The sequence below is a fragment of the Pollachius pollachius genome (assembly GCF_949987615.1).
Source record: "Pollachius pollachius genome assembly, chromosome: 15".
NCBI lineage: Eukaryota > Metazoa > Chordata > Actinopteri > Gadiformes > Gadidae > Pollachius > Pollachius pollachius.
In genome coordinates this window covers 16,649,923-16,662,048 of record NC_136948.1, presented here as the reverse complement: position 1 = coordinate 16,662,048, position 12,126 = coordinate 16,649,923, and the positions used below count along the sequence as shown (strand labels likewise).

The window sequence follows — 12,126 nt, the reverse complement described above, 5'->3', positions numbered from 1 at the left end:
GCATGCCTTATTGGGCCTACATTGTTTATTTGCATTTAGAAATATAAACATAATACTCTGTATTTAAAACAGTAATTATTTAAGACTAGAGGACACTTTTTGATTTTAGTTTATTAAGTTAAATGTTGTGGTGTAAAAAAAAAGGAGATCTAAACAACTACCTAAATGACAAGGCCTACTTGCTTGGGAAATAAATCCATTCCGGGGTTTCGTTTCAACGCAACTCGGGAAAATAAAAAGTACAATTCATATCTTGCATTTCAATCATATAAACGTCACACAGCCTTGGCAGGACTATTCATATATTTATTTATTACCTGGTTAGAACTGGTGAAATCGGGGACGCCCATTGCCCAATTTAGGGCGGATCCTGTGCTCGTCTCTCCACTCCCCCACACAGTTCACTACTAGTCTAGTGAGCACAGTAGTGTTCCTCTAAAGTTGCTACAGGCGGCACATGTGGAGAGTCAACAACTGCAGTCCACTCAGTGGCAGATCTTTTCAGACGCTCTTTCAAACGTTAAGCCCAATTGATGAGCACTTTTATTCATTTCATCTGTCGAGCTAATGCTGCCCGAGGTGGCAAGTTTGACCACTTCTTCAAGAGACTCGTGCGGAAGAAAAGAAACCTTCACCCAAAGACCAACCTGTTGAGCATGTGCCCTGCATAGCCAAAGGACTGCACCAGGGGCCCCTCTCCCGCGTTCTCCACCCCTCGATTCCTTGTACATAAGTATGGTAGATAAAGGTCCCCTCTTAACTTCGGCAATAATCTTCTACCTGTCCATTGGGGCAGCAATATTTCAAGTCCTCGAAGAGCCTAATTGGAAACTCGCTGCTCAAGACTATAAGGTCGAAAAAGGAAAAATACTCCTAGCCTACCCCTGTCTGTCAGAAGATGATTTGGACAAAATACTCAAGGTATGGTCGCACATTTGTTTTATTCGTTTCCAGAATTTGGTTGCATGTGTTTGAAGTTGTATTTTATGTTTTGAATTAGTGCAAATTAACTTTTAACAAACCTTTCTTTTGCTTTTATTGTTAATGGCATAAGAACTTTTACTGCTCTGTTGGAATGGTTGAAATAGTTAACCTTAGTCGATAATGTTGTGATACTGTTGCATTCCACTGGCCCTGCCGCTGGTGGTATGCTGTTATTGTCCACGCTGTGTGTATACACAAAGCCAACGTGCAGGTGTTTTGTTTGCCGCATGCTGACATGTAGGAGTTGTTCAGCGCTTACTTTGTACTAATTTGCGCTTGATGATGCAATAATCAAACATGCTCTTTTTCCAACGTTTGCGGTTTATGCAAAATATCAGTTCCAAGATTACACAACACTTCCTTCCGCCCTGCCTCTCTCGCTACAGTATTCATGAGATTTGTTCCATTTGCGCACAGGAAACTACTTTCCTTTTTCTAAGTCAATAAAAAGGCAAAACTGTAGCACTTTGGCTTCACTTACTTCACACTTGCAAGTATGACCACAGACAGGCATGTCTCGACAAGTCTCCTTTTCCCCCGACCCAAATCTCCATTGGAAGGATTTAACACACACACACACACACACACACACACACACACACACACACACACACACACACACACACACACACACACACACACACACACACACACTCTGGCCCCTCACTTCAGGGCCTCCCCGCAGTAGAAATTTAGCAGCTCCTCTGAGGCTCATTTGGCTACAGCTGCTGCCAAAGGGTAGGACAGATTTTTCTGTTGGGTTGAACAGCGATGCATCATGGCAGATCTACCACTAGTTAAATGGAACCAGGGCCATCCAACGCGCCCACAGTAGCAAAACAAACGTTTTGGAGCATAATTCAGACGTGTAGATTCCAGTTACCAAGTATTCTCCACAAGAGGCCAATGCCTTTTTTTTCTTTGTAAACCTTGCTGGGGTTCACATCAACTTGGATACTTCGAATTTAGATATACATAGGCCTCCAGAAAAGACAATATCTGGAGGTCTGTATCACTCCTCATTAACCTGCATCATGCAGATGTCATCTTCCTCACTTTGTTGCATCGCCAGCAAATTTGCATTGTGGAAACTTTCCCCCAGTCTGTTCCAGTTTAAACAGGGTTTTCTGGCTCTCATGGAAAAAGTAGATTTGGCTTTCTTCACTTTATCATCAAGGGTTTCACTGCGCCCTGTAAAGGACCTTGAAGTGGTAAGTTTCACACATTGGATTTTATGGCTGAGTGATGTTGGCTCTCTGTAAAAGTTAAGACAGGAATCGCTGCATTGTCACTAATGCATTAAAAGCACAACCCACCACTGGGATACTGGCACGCAGAATGGCATGCATAAGTACTGTTTTTGTCCCCCCTCTGTGTGCAGTGAGGACAGAGGTAGCCCAATGCGTCACAAAGTTTATTCGCCGCTTGAAACTGTAATTAGGGGGATTGAGGCAAATGCTTGGGAGTTTGCAGTGCATGTGTGTCATCTGTGGAGAGCGGATCCACTTATCTTATCAAGATCAACCGTTTTCAGTGTTCACCTCAGTCGCCGGATCCTTGACTTCCTGCTTTGCAGAGTTCTGCTTCAAATGTGTATGTGGGCTGCTTGCTTATCTAAATCAATGGCATATTTTGTTAATTTATGTTTTCTTGATTAGATGTAGAGGTACATTTTTCATAAACACTGCAAACTCTTGGATGTATTTTTTTTCTTTCATTTCTAAGGATTCATCTTTCGGTATGGATTAATCTTTTCATGTTTGGTAGCGCCTAGTCAAGGGGAGATTTTGAGAATACTTTCAGAAACATGCCTGGCTGAAAGGGAAATTTAGCATAATGCAGGATTTGGTACCTCCTAGCTGCCTTAAACTAAGTGATGGAGAGATGTTATGCTAAGTGGGTCTTTGATTTAAATGGGATAGCTCCTTGGTTTGAAGGCATGTTGTTTTGTCTCATAGAAATTGGTCCCTAAAGATCTTTGCATGGTTATATGTGAGGTTAGGGTTATCAGACATGATGGCTTTCAGGGAACAAAGAGACAACCGTATGGAACTCTTCCAATGCAAATGCCCACCAACTGGCAGTTGGTGGGTTCTACAGAAAAACCTATCAATCTATCAAAGTTAAAAGCTACAAGGCAGCAACAAAAGTTAATTTGGCAGAAGCCCCCCAGTTCTCAAACTGTTTGGGCCTAGACTGTTGAGCAGCTGCTACACACTGCTATGCGTGCGTGCATGCGCGTGTGTGTGTGCGTGTGTGTGTGTGTGTGTGTGAAGAATCCACTGCTGTTGCCTGCCCATTTGATTCTATACCAAATCAAGGAGAGGTGAAGAGCATCATTGTTCCTCGTCTACAATAGTGCTAGTCACTGTTAGTCGGCAGCATCGCATGTTAAGTCCCACATTTACCATATCCTTTCAGTTTCACGCAGCCCCCTCCCTGCAGCATTTTAACATTCACACTCCCGTCAGCTCCCTCCCACAATACCAACGCCATGAATCTGTCATGATTATTTTTTGTTGCGTTGCGGGAAGTTTTGTTTTTCAAAGTGACTTCATTTTTTTGTGATGCTGCTCACCAACAGCTGTTGCAGTTCTGTGCACACGCCGAGTGCTGAAAAGTACCTTGGGACTGAAGTGATACTGACGGACCAGCTGTCCTGATAACAGTTGCAGTTGGTTGTGTGTGTGTGTGTGTGTGTGTGTGTGTGTGTGTGTGTGTGTGTGTGTGTGTGTGTGTTTGCCAGGGGAATAGCAGTTGAAAATGCTTAAGTAAAATTGACACTATTAAACACTGATATTCATCACACTTACCAAGAGACATTGAACTGCAAGTAGCTCGTAACAAACGCAGTGTAAAGCTTTAACTTGGGTTGACAAAATGAATGGTAATGCACTATACTAGCAGGAGCTGGATAATATTAGAGTGGTTAGAAATGCTACAAAACCACAGTAACCTGCATAAACTTGTTTTTACTATATTTATAACACAGCTGCGATAGTGAATGATCAATTTTTGTTCTTAGTTGGTGTCCCAGGGTTATAGGCCCGTTTTATCCCCTCACAAAAGCAAGACTTTTGTTGATTTTCGTTTGAGAATCACTCGGAAGACCTGGATTGGCGTCATTGAGCTGTTTTAACAACTAAAGCCCCAATTTGCCATCAAGTGTTCTATGCTTAATACAACTGTAACACTGTTTACCATCATCAAACTGTTAACATGTGGGAAACATGACTTTATTTTTACTAGATGGCTAACCACGGTCGCTTTTGTTAGTGGTATCACTTTTAGTCATTTAGGTGTGGCATAATTAAGTTAGTTAAACAACATCACAAGTTGGAGATTAAACTTTTAGAGCTTATTTTCTGTTCTTCACACAGCCGTTCAATTAATTTAAGGACACAGGCTGGCTGTCATTGATGAGTTCAAACTGTGTTCACTGTTAAATGGTTGCAATGTTATTTTCCCCCTGCAGTGTGTAGGCCTGGTACTACAGACATCACAAAACCTTTTACTGTTCTACCACAATGTTCCCTCAATGCAAATGGAAAAGATATGAAGAGCAAATTGGTGTACCTACTTTTTAATCTTATGCATAATTGGCAGAAACATTCTTCATTCATAATATATTTGACACTTTTGATGTGGTCTCTTGTAGCTACAAATTATCTTAACAATGAGATGGTTTAGTCTCGTTTTAACATTGTAAACCAAGTTATTTACATCGTAGAAGGGAAAAGGAAACTAATGAGACTTTTTCATTTTTTTTCATTTTGTCTCTTAATGTCCAGTGTGGTGTTGCTTTTACAGTTTTATTTACACAAAGTTTGACCTTTTTATTCTTTCACATCTTGCGCAACTGTAGAGGCAGCAGGTGAGGATCCAGTGTCTCTAGCTGCTGTCCCAAATCAGGGCTCCAATGGCTTGCTGGAGCTAAACTGGCCACACAGAACACATTCTAGGCAGTTGTAAATCCCGGCCTGACCATTGACTGACCTTTTTTTTAATGGTTTGGTCTCCATGTGACCTTTTTTAAGGCATAAACTCAGAGGGTCCCGACCTCAGGTCATGCGCTATCCTTCTTGTTTGGAGTCGAGATGGCTCACTACTAATGACCCTAACTCCTAGTCTTAACCACCTTGGGATTTGTCATGTGAGAGAATGCTAGAAATTAATTATTGATGACTAAAGAAAAAAGGAAAACTTTGAGGAAGTACATACTATGCCCGTGTGGTTTTGTTTGCATCCAGAGTTTTGGCTTTCAGGTCTTAAACTCTGCCCTTTTCCAATTTGTCTTCTTCGTCTGTAAAACTACAGACACAGTGAAGACAAACCTCTCAGTCTACAGAACCTTCTATGGAATTGACAACCCATGGTGGTGATGGTGGTAACGTGATGGTAACAGGGAGGATTTGTCCTTCTTGTCTCACGAAATGGGGGAAAAAAGTTTGAGTAAATGATAGAGTAATAGTGTGTATAGTGATAGTATTGTTTTAGTGTGTGCGTGTTTAAAAATATTTATTTTCTGGTTGGGACACTAAGTGTCACGAAGAACCAAACGGCACTGTAGATGTGAAAACGTGGCGTTTCCACGCGCCCGCATATGTATAGATACACACAGTTGGCATTGTGTTCAATCGTGCCAGTCTTGAGAACCGTGGCGTCAGTGAATGTGCTGTAGGCGGTGAGAATAGGTCACTTAACAAAGGTGCAATGTCCCCGCTCGGTTAATCCCCAGTCACAGCTGAGCTACTGTGCATGTCAGCGCTGCAGGCCTCACAAGACCCTACGGAGGAGGCTTGTGTTGAATCAGCAAACAAAGCAACACGTCTCCCCTTGCACTGCTTAATTAGAGAGCAGGACCGTCGCAGACCAGCTATCATTACAGAAACCAAAAGTCTTCTAGCGCTTAAGTGTAGTGTGCAGATCCCAACTCATCCCCTCAAGGAGAACAGTGGAGAATGAAGGAACTAGTGTGAACGAAAAGGATGCTATGCATGCTTTGTGCCGAGGTCTTTTTGTGTTTGATTTTCTTGATGCACATGGGTTTATCAGGGATGTGATATTGAATGGGATATGGTGGCTAACTCTAGGTGGACATAGATTACCCACATGAATAAAAGGGAAACGTTACGAATCTGACTGCTGCAATGTGTTCGACAATGTGGTCTGGTAGGTTTTCCTAGAAGGATGGGATAATTGTTTTAATTTAAATAAGATTGTGGTGATCGCAAGTGTGAACATTGAATGGGGACATTTTTTTATCATCTTGTTTCATATTATTTAATCATTTTTCTAATGGATATCTCCATTATTTTTGAAAGGAAATAGTGTGTGAAATCTGCCTGTTCAGTGCACAGGCCAAAAACCAAGCAGCACTTATTCCTTTTTGCAATCTGCAACTGGCAGCATTCATATATGAAACATGGAATATCAGTATTATGCCTCTCAAAACACAGTTCAGGCCAAACAGTCCCCATTTATAAATCGCCTTGGTGGAAATAACTGTTGTAGGAAAATCCTGTTGCGCATTCCAACTCCCAGCCACAAGGAACATAAGATTGTATTCTTCTCCATCTTTGGTTTGATGGGAGAGCAGATCCTCTCCCTGCAGTCTCTGATTGGCAGCACAAGTGCTAGTGTTTACTGCTTACAGAAGCACTGGGCCCGGTGCGGTACATGTGTAGAACGGGCACTGGTCAACTCATCAGTGTGTCCGTGATAACATCAAAAGTATCCCAGGAGGAAGGATGTGGTTGGACAAAACAAAATTTCCCCCACTCTGCCCCCTTCCTTTTCGCCTAAAGCGACTTGGATGGGTTACAATTCAGTGGATGCTGCTGTATTTGTGGGATTTGGGTATTTTCCTTTAACCCATGCCGTGGGTTTTTCCCTTCTCAGGTGGTGGCCGACGCCTCAGGCCAAGGGGTCACCATCACCGGCAGAAAGACCTTCAACAATTGGAACTGGCCCAACGCAGTCATATTCGCGGCAACCGTCATCACCACAATTGGTAAGTGTTTTTCCATTTTATTTTACACATTTAAGATATAAGGTCAACCGGCGAAATGTGTTAATTGTATTGTAATCGCTACAGCATTGTTGACCCGCCTTTTTGACTTTGTTCCACTGGGCCACACTTTGTATTAGATATTGTTTGCCCTTTTGCCCGTGCTAATCCTAATGCACTGAACAACTCATATAGATAAGATGGAAGCAGTTGTGAAAAAGCTGTAACCAAGGGTTCATTAGCAAGCTCTTTATAGCGATGTTTTCTTTGTCTTTTATAGCCTTTTCAAATCTATTTTTGTTCTATTTTTCTTCAGAGGTGGAAATTCAGGTTTCCCAAAGTAACTCTCCTCTAATGTATTTCTAGTTGACTGACTGAATAAATTTACTTCGTCAGATATACATCAAACGAGTGTAGTGCTCGAGTGAGGCACAAATATGACGGTACTTTTCACTGTACCACTACCTGCTGAACCAAACTAAACTGCATGTACTATACTAGTCCTAAAGTGACCTACAGCACATACACCTGACTTCACACTTTGCCGTTACTTTTGAAGGTTATGGAAACATCGCCCCCAAAACACCTGCAGGCCGGTTGTTCTGCATCTTCTACGGGCTGTTCGGTGTCCCGTTGTGTCTGAGCTGGATCAGTGAGCTGGGGAAGTTCTTTGGTGGCCGAGCCAAGCACCTGGGCCAGTACCTGACCAAGAAAGGTCTTTCCCTGGTAAGCTCACCAGCCTCTTCCACCGTCACTTGTACTCACAGGCATGTTTGTCAGTTTTCAACTGAGCTGAATGATTTTCTTATGGTTTTGGTTGTCTTCACTTTTTTGCCCTCTCCCAGAGAAAGGCCCAGTTCGCCTGCACGGCCATTTTTGTTCTTTGGGGCGTCCTGATTCACCTCGTCCTCCCACCGTTTGTGTTCATGTCCCAGGAGGGATGGACATATGTGGAAGGCTTGTACTTCTCATTCGTCACTTTGACCACAATCGGCTTTGGAGACCTAGTGGCAGGTATGTCCTCTGAGTAATTCAAAATGTACTGGTTTTTGGCCTTATGAGAATCTGTATGGAACAAATAGTGTCATTACAGAATCCAATATACGTTATCATGCATAGCGAAAGGCTTAAAAAGCAGCTGGTGATTATGGTAACATTGTGCATGTATGCAGGTCTCAAAACCGTGTCTTGGTTAAGTATGTTTACCATGTCGATTTATAAAATGTACTGATTGTTTTCCTTTCCATTGCTCCATCAGGTGTGGACCCGAACACGGATTACCCCACACTGTACCGCTACTTCGTGGAGGTGTGGATTTACCTGGGCCTGGCGTGGCTCTCGCTGTTCTTCAACTGGAAGGTGCGGATGGTGGTGGAAGCCCACAAGGCCTTGAAGAAACGCCGCAGGCGCCGGAAGCTGTCGGTGGACGAGCTGCGCCACACCAAGGAGGCCCACAAGGCCTCCCTGCGGCGGCCGCCCACGCCCAGCGACGTCAACATCTTCAGCTTCCTGTCCAAGAAGCAGGAGGGCTACAACGACCTGATCAAGCAGATCGGCGCCAAGAAGGACCGGGGCCTGAACGGCAACGCCTGTGGCTCCCCCAAGGGCGGCGGCGGCGGCGGCGGCGGCGGCGAGGGGGGCTCCAAAGACATGAGTCGCTCCAAGAGCTGCAACGACGCCATGTCGTACAACGGCCACCCCATCCTCAGCCTGGAGCAGTCGCCGCGGCAGAAGCGGCGCTACAGCTTCAGCGACCGCGTGGGAGTGGCCTTCTCCAAGTCCAAGAGCTACCTGCTGGGCTCGGACAGCGGGCTGCTGCTGACGGACGACCTGGCGGAGGCGGAGGCGGAGCAGGACCGCATGTACGAGAACCAGCTGGACAAGGACGTGGACCTGGAGCCCGGCGGACTGCTGGGGGGCGGCGGCGGGCTGGGCGGCTCCAGGAGGTGGGACTCTAAGGAGTACCAGCCGCTCACCTTCCAGAACGCCAACATCACGTTCATCGACGAGGAGAACTTGTTGAACAATAACCTGGAGGCCGAGGGGGGAGAGGGGGAGGAGGGGGGCGGCGACGCAGAGGATTATGAGGACGACGAGGGGGAAGGGGGCGCCTCGAAGGCCAAGTCGTCCCTAACCACGTGCGACGAGAACGTTTGCGAGTCGGAGACGGATTCCAAGGAGGAGCAGAGCTCCGAGTTGGAAGGATCGGTGTTCACCAGCGACGGGTCCGATCACAGCCACTCCTACGAGGAGCTGGTGGAAGAATATGCAAAGGAGGATAACATGGACCTTTGACAAACAGCCATTTCAGCGGTCCCATATTTTCTATTCTTCTGTTGAATTTAAAGAAAGAAGGACAATTTCAACATGTTTTTGTTTTGTATAAATATTATTATGCAGAATGACCACATTTTATCATGTTAGAGACTTGATTATGTTGTGCTATTTTCCAAACAATCTTTTGAAAGACCAGGGCCCAGCTGCTGCCCTGGCAATGAATCAGTCTGGATGAGCACTAACATTGCGGTTATTTATTTCATTTTTAGTTTTAACAAATTCATGGCACCATTGCAATATGTCTTGTTTTTATATTGGTAAATTACAGGAAAGGCCAACTTTTCTGTTGCTTTTATTGGATTGCCATTGGTGTGTCTTGATTTTTATTCACCATATTGGTGCATTGCTATTTATTAACATGAAGGATTAGTCTATTATTCATGGCCATCATGGCTTGTATATCTCTGACATTGCACAATTCAACCGAATGATGCGGGCCGTTTAAAGTCCATTTCGGTTGAGATTATCTTTCTAAAACCTGAGCCAACAGAAATTCTTCAAATGAAGGGCTAAGGGAGACATAATTCTTTTTTTCTTATTTATAGCTGAGTTTTGCCCAAAACAAATCCCTGCTTTTCTTATGAAAGTAGTTTTCAGAGGCAAGAATGTTTCGGTGTAGTTTTGAGTTGTACAGTTGATCAAAATGTACATGCAAAGTGTTTGACGCGAGCTACCTTGTTTGTTGTGGTGACTCCACTACCGTGAATGGTTATTTCAGAGCCACAACGTACCCCAGTAAAAAATGAGATCCAGTATAGGAACTGTAACCCCTGGTCATTGCAACCTCCATGGTAAACTCCAGCAAACTCCAGTCTGTTATTTTTGGTAGATGGTAAAAAATCGCATGACATTTTTTCGACTAATCTGTATTCGCCATGGCTGCGTGCCTGTTTGTGGACCCTCCATCATGGGGACACATTTAAAATGGTTGCAGCCCCTGGCACCCGCAGCAACACCCGTTGACTGTGTGTTTGCCATGTCAATATTGTCTGTATCGGTAGCCTGCTGCTGCTGTGCTGGAGACAAGGCATTGGTGCTCCTTGTTGGTTTTGGGGAGGCCCGACCTGATTGATCTAAACGCATCATGTTTTGGCTATACAAGGGTCAACCTGCAGCCGATCGATCCTCTTGACGTCAGGGAACCTGGCGGTGTCATGGTGGCTTTCGGTTGCGTGTTTTTTTACTCTACTGAGCCAATAGAGGAGAACTGGGTCAGGAACTGTGTCAACTCAAAAAACGAGTTTGCCCTCAGCCTCCTGCCCCTAAAAAGACGGCATACTTCAAACAGTGTTACTCCGCAAAGAAGATTGGCAGGGCTGTGCTATGGTTCCCAGGCCTTCGTAGGATTCACCCCCAGTCTCGAATGTACGTGGCAATCAATGTAATGCATATGCTGAACTGAACTGAAGTGTTGATTATACAGATGGGGTATGTGCAAATGGATATACTTGGTCTGTCTTAATTTTCAACAAATGAATTGTGCTTGTTATGGAAAATGTTGTTATTTGTGATGTTTGTCCATTGTGTTTAACCAACTCCACGTATTGTCCTTTTTTATGACTAAATTATTCATGTTGTATTTTTTGTATATACAATCCCAGCAAAATGTATATTTTTTAAATAAACTAGATTAATACATATAATTGGTGTAAATGCTTTTTCTTGTTACAGATGGTATGAAAAAGTCAATTAAATACACTTTAGCTATTGGAACAGTATTGGTGTGAACTACTAGGGGATACTATCTTCGATTTTTTTTTTTTTCTTTTTTTCTTTGTGGGGAAATATGTAGCATTGAATGTAATTATACAAAAGTACAATCATGACCTTTGCTGAGCTGGGGTATGACAGTATGCAAAACAACGTATTACTCCTCCTAGTTTCTGAAACATTTTTAAATGATTTAGTCCATGAAAAAAAAGACGAGTTGTGTATCTCGTGACTTTCATAACACCATTTGTCTTTGTATATCTAAAGTCAATCCATTCAGCAGCAAACAATCACGTGCTTATGGTTTTGCAAAGAATGGGACTTAAATGGAATATGACGTATAAAATCAAGAGTTTGATCTTGTCTCAGATAATTAACATACTCATCGACTCAACAGTCACGTTGAATTTGCAAGGCAAAAAAAGACAATTATTCACAATTCTGTTTTGGTTCATTGGGGAATCATTGGAAGATTGGCAAATATTTCCGAATAACAAGAATGGTTTACATTTCTCATTCAGTCGAGAAGATTAGATCTTGCATACCAGCCAATTGTTGCCTTAGACAGAGAATGTTCACCACTGTCTGAATGAATCTCGCTAAACTACCTATCCATGGGTTAACACTGAACTAAAAATACACCACCCATAATTTGTTTCAATCACATTGATAAATTCCTCTGAGCACTGTTAAAAAAAAATCAGAAAATAGACACTACTAGCTACAAAGAAAGGATGGGCTTGGGGATTATGTAAAAGAGCTTTGGGTGCATGTGAATGAAATGTTATTGATTTGCTTGACAGCCCTTATACTGGCCTCTGCTGCATTGTTCACTGAATCAAAACGGAGAACGCCTGGAGTGGCAGTTTGCTGAAGAGTCGTGGTAGAAAATGTGTTGCCATGGTGTTTTCCCGTTAACACAGAAAGGCACCTTCTTTGAACAGCCTCGACACTATTATGAATAAAACACTGTAATTAATGATTACAGTGTTGAATTAATGAGCAGAATTAATGAGCTAGCACATGAGAATGTGTTGTATTTGTGTTATAAAGCCCAATTAGAATATATTTCATTCATATTGGAG

The 12,126-nt window shown here is 43.2% G+C and overlaps 1 protein-coding gene across 1 annotated transcript; it reads left to right on the top strand.

Moving 5' to 3' along the window:
* Positions 1-466: 466 nt before the first annotated feature.
* LOC307087308 (potassium channel subfamily K member 5-like) lies at positions 467-10,926 on the top strand. The gene is made up of 5 exons (XM_079752839.1): positions 467-921; positions 6,886-6,997; positions 7,554-7,720; positions 7,840-8,008; positions 8,253-10,926. The coding sequence occupies exons 1-5, from the start codon at positions 736-738 to the stop codon at positions 9,287-9,289; spliced, it is 1,671 nt and encodes a 556-aa protein (XP_079608965.1). The 5' UTR covers positions 467-735; the 3' UTR covers positions 9,290-10,926.
* The last annotated feature ends 1,200 nt before the right edge of the window (positions 10,927-12,126 follow it).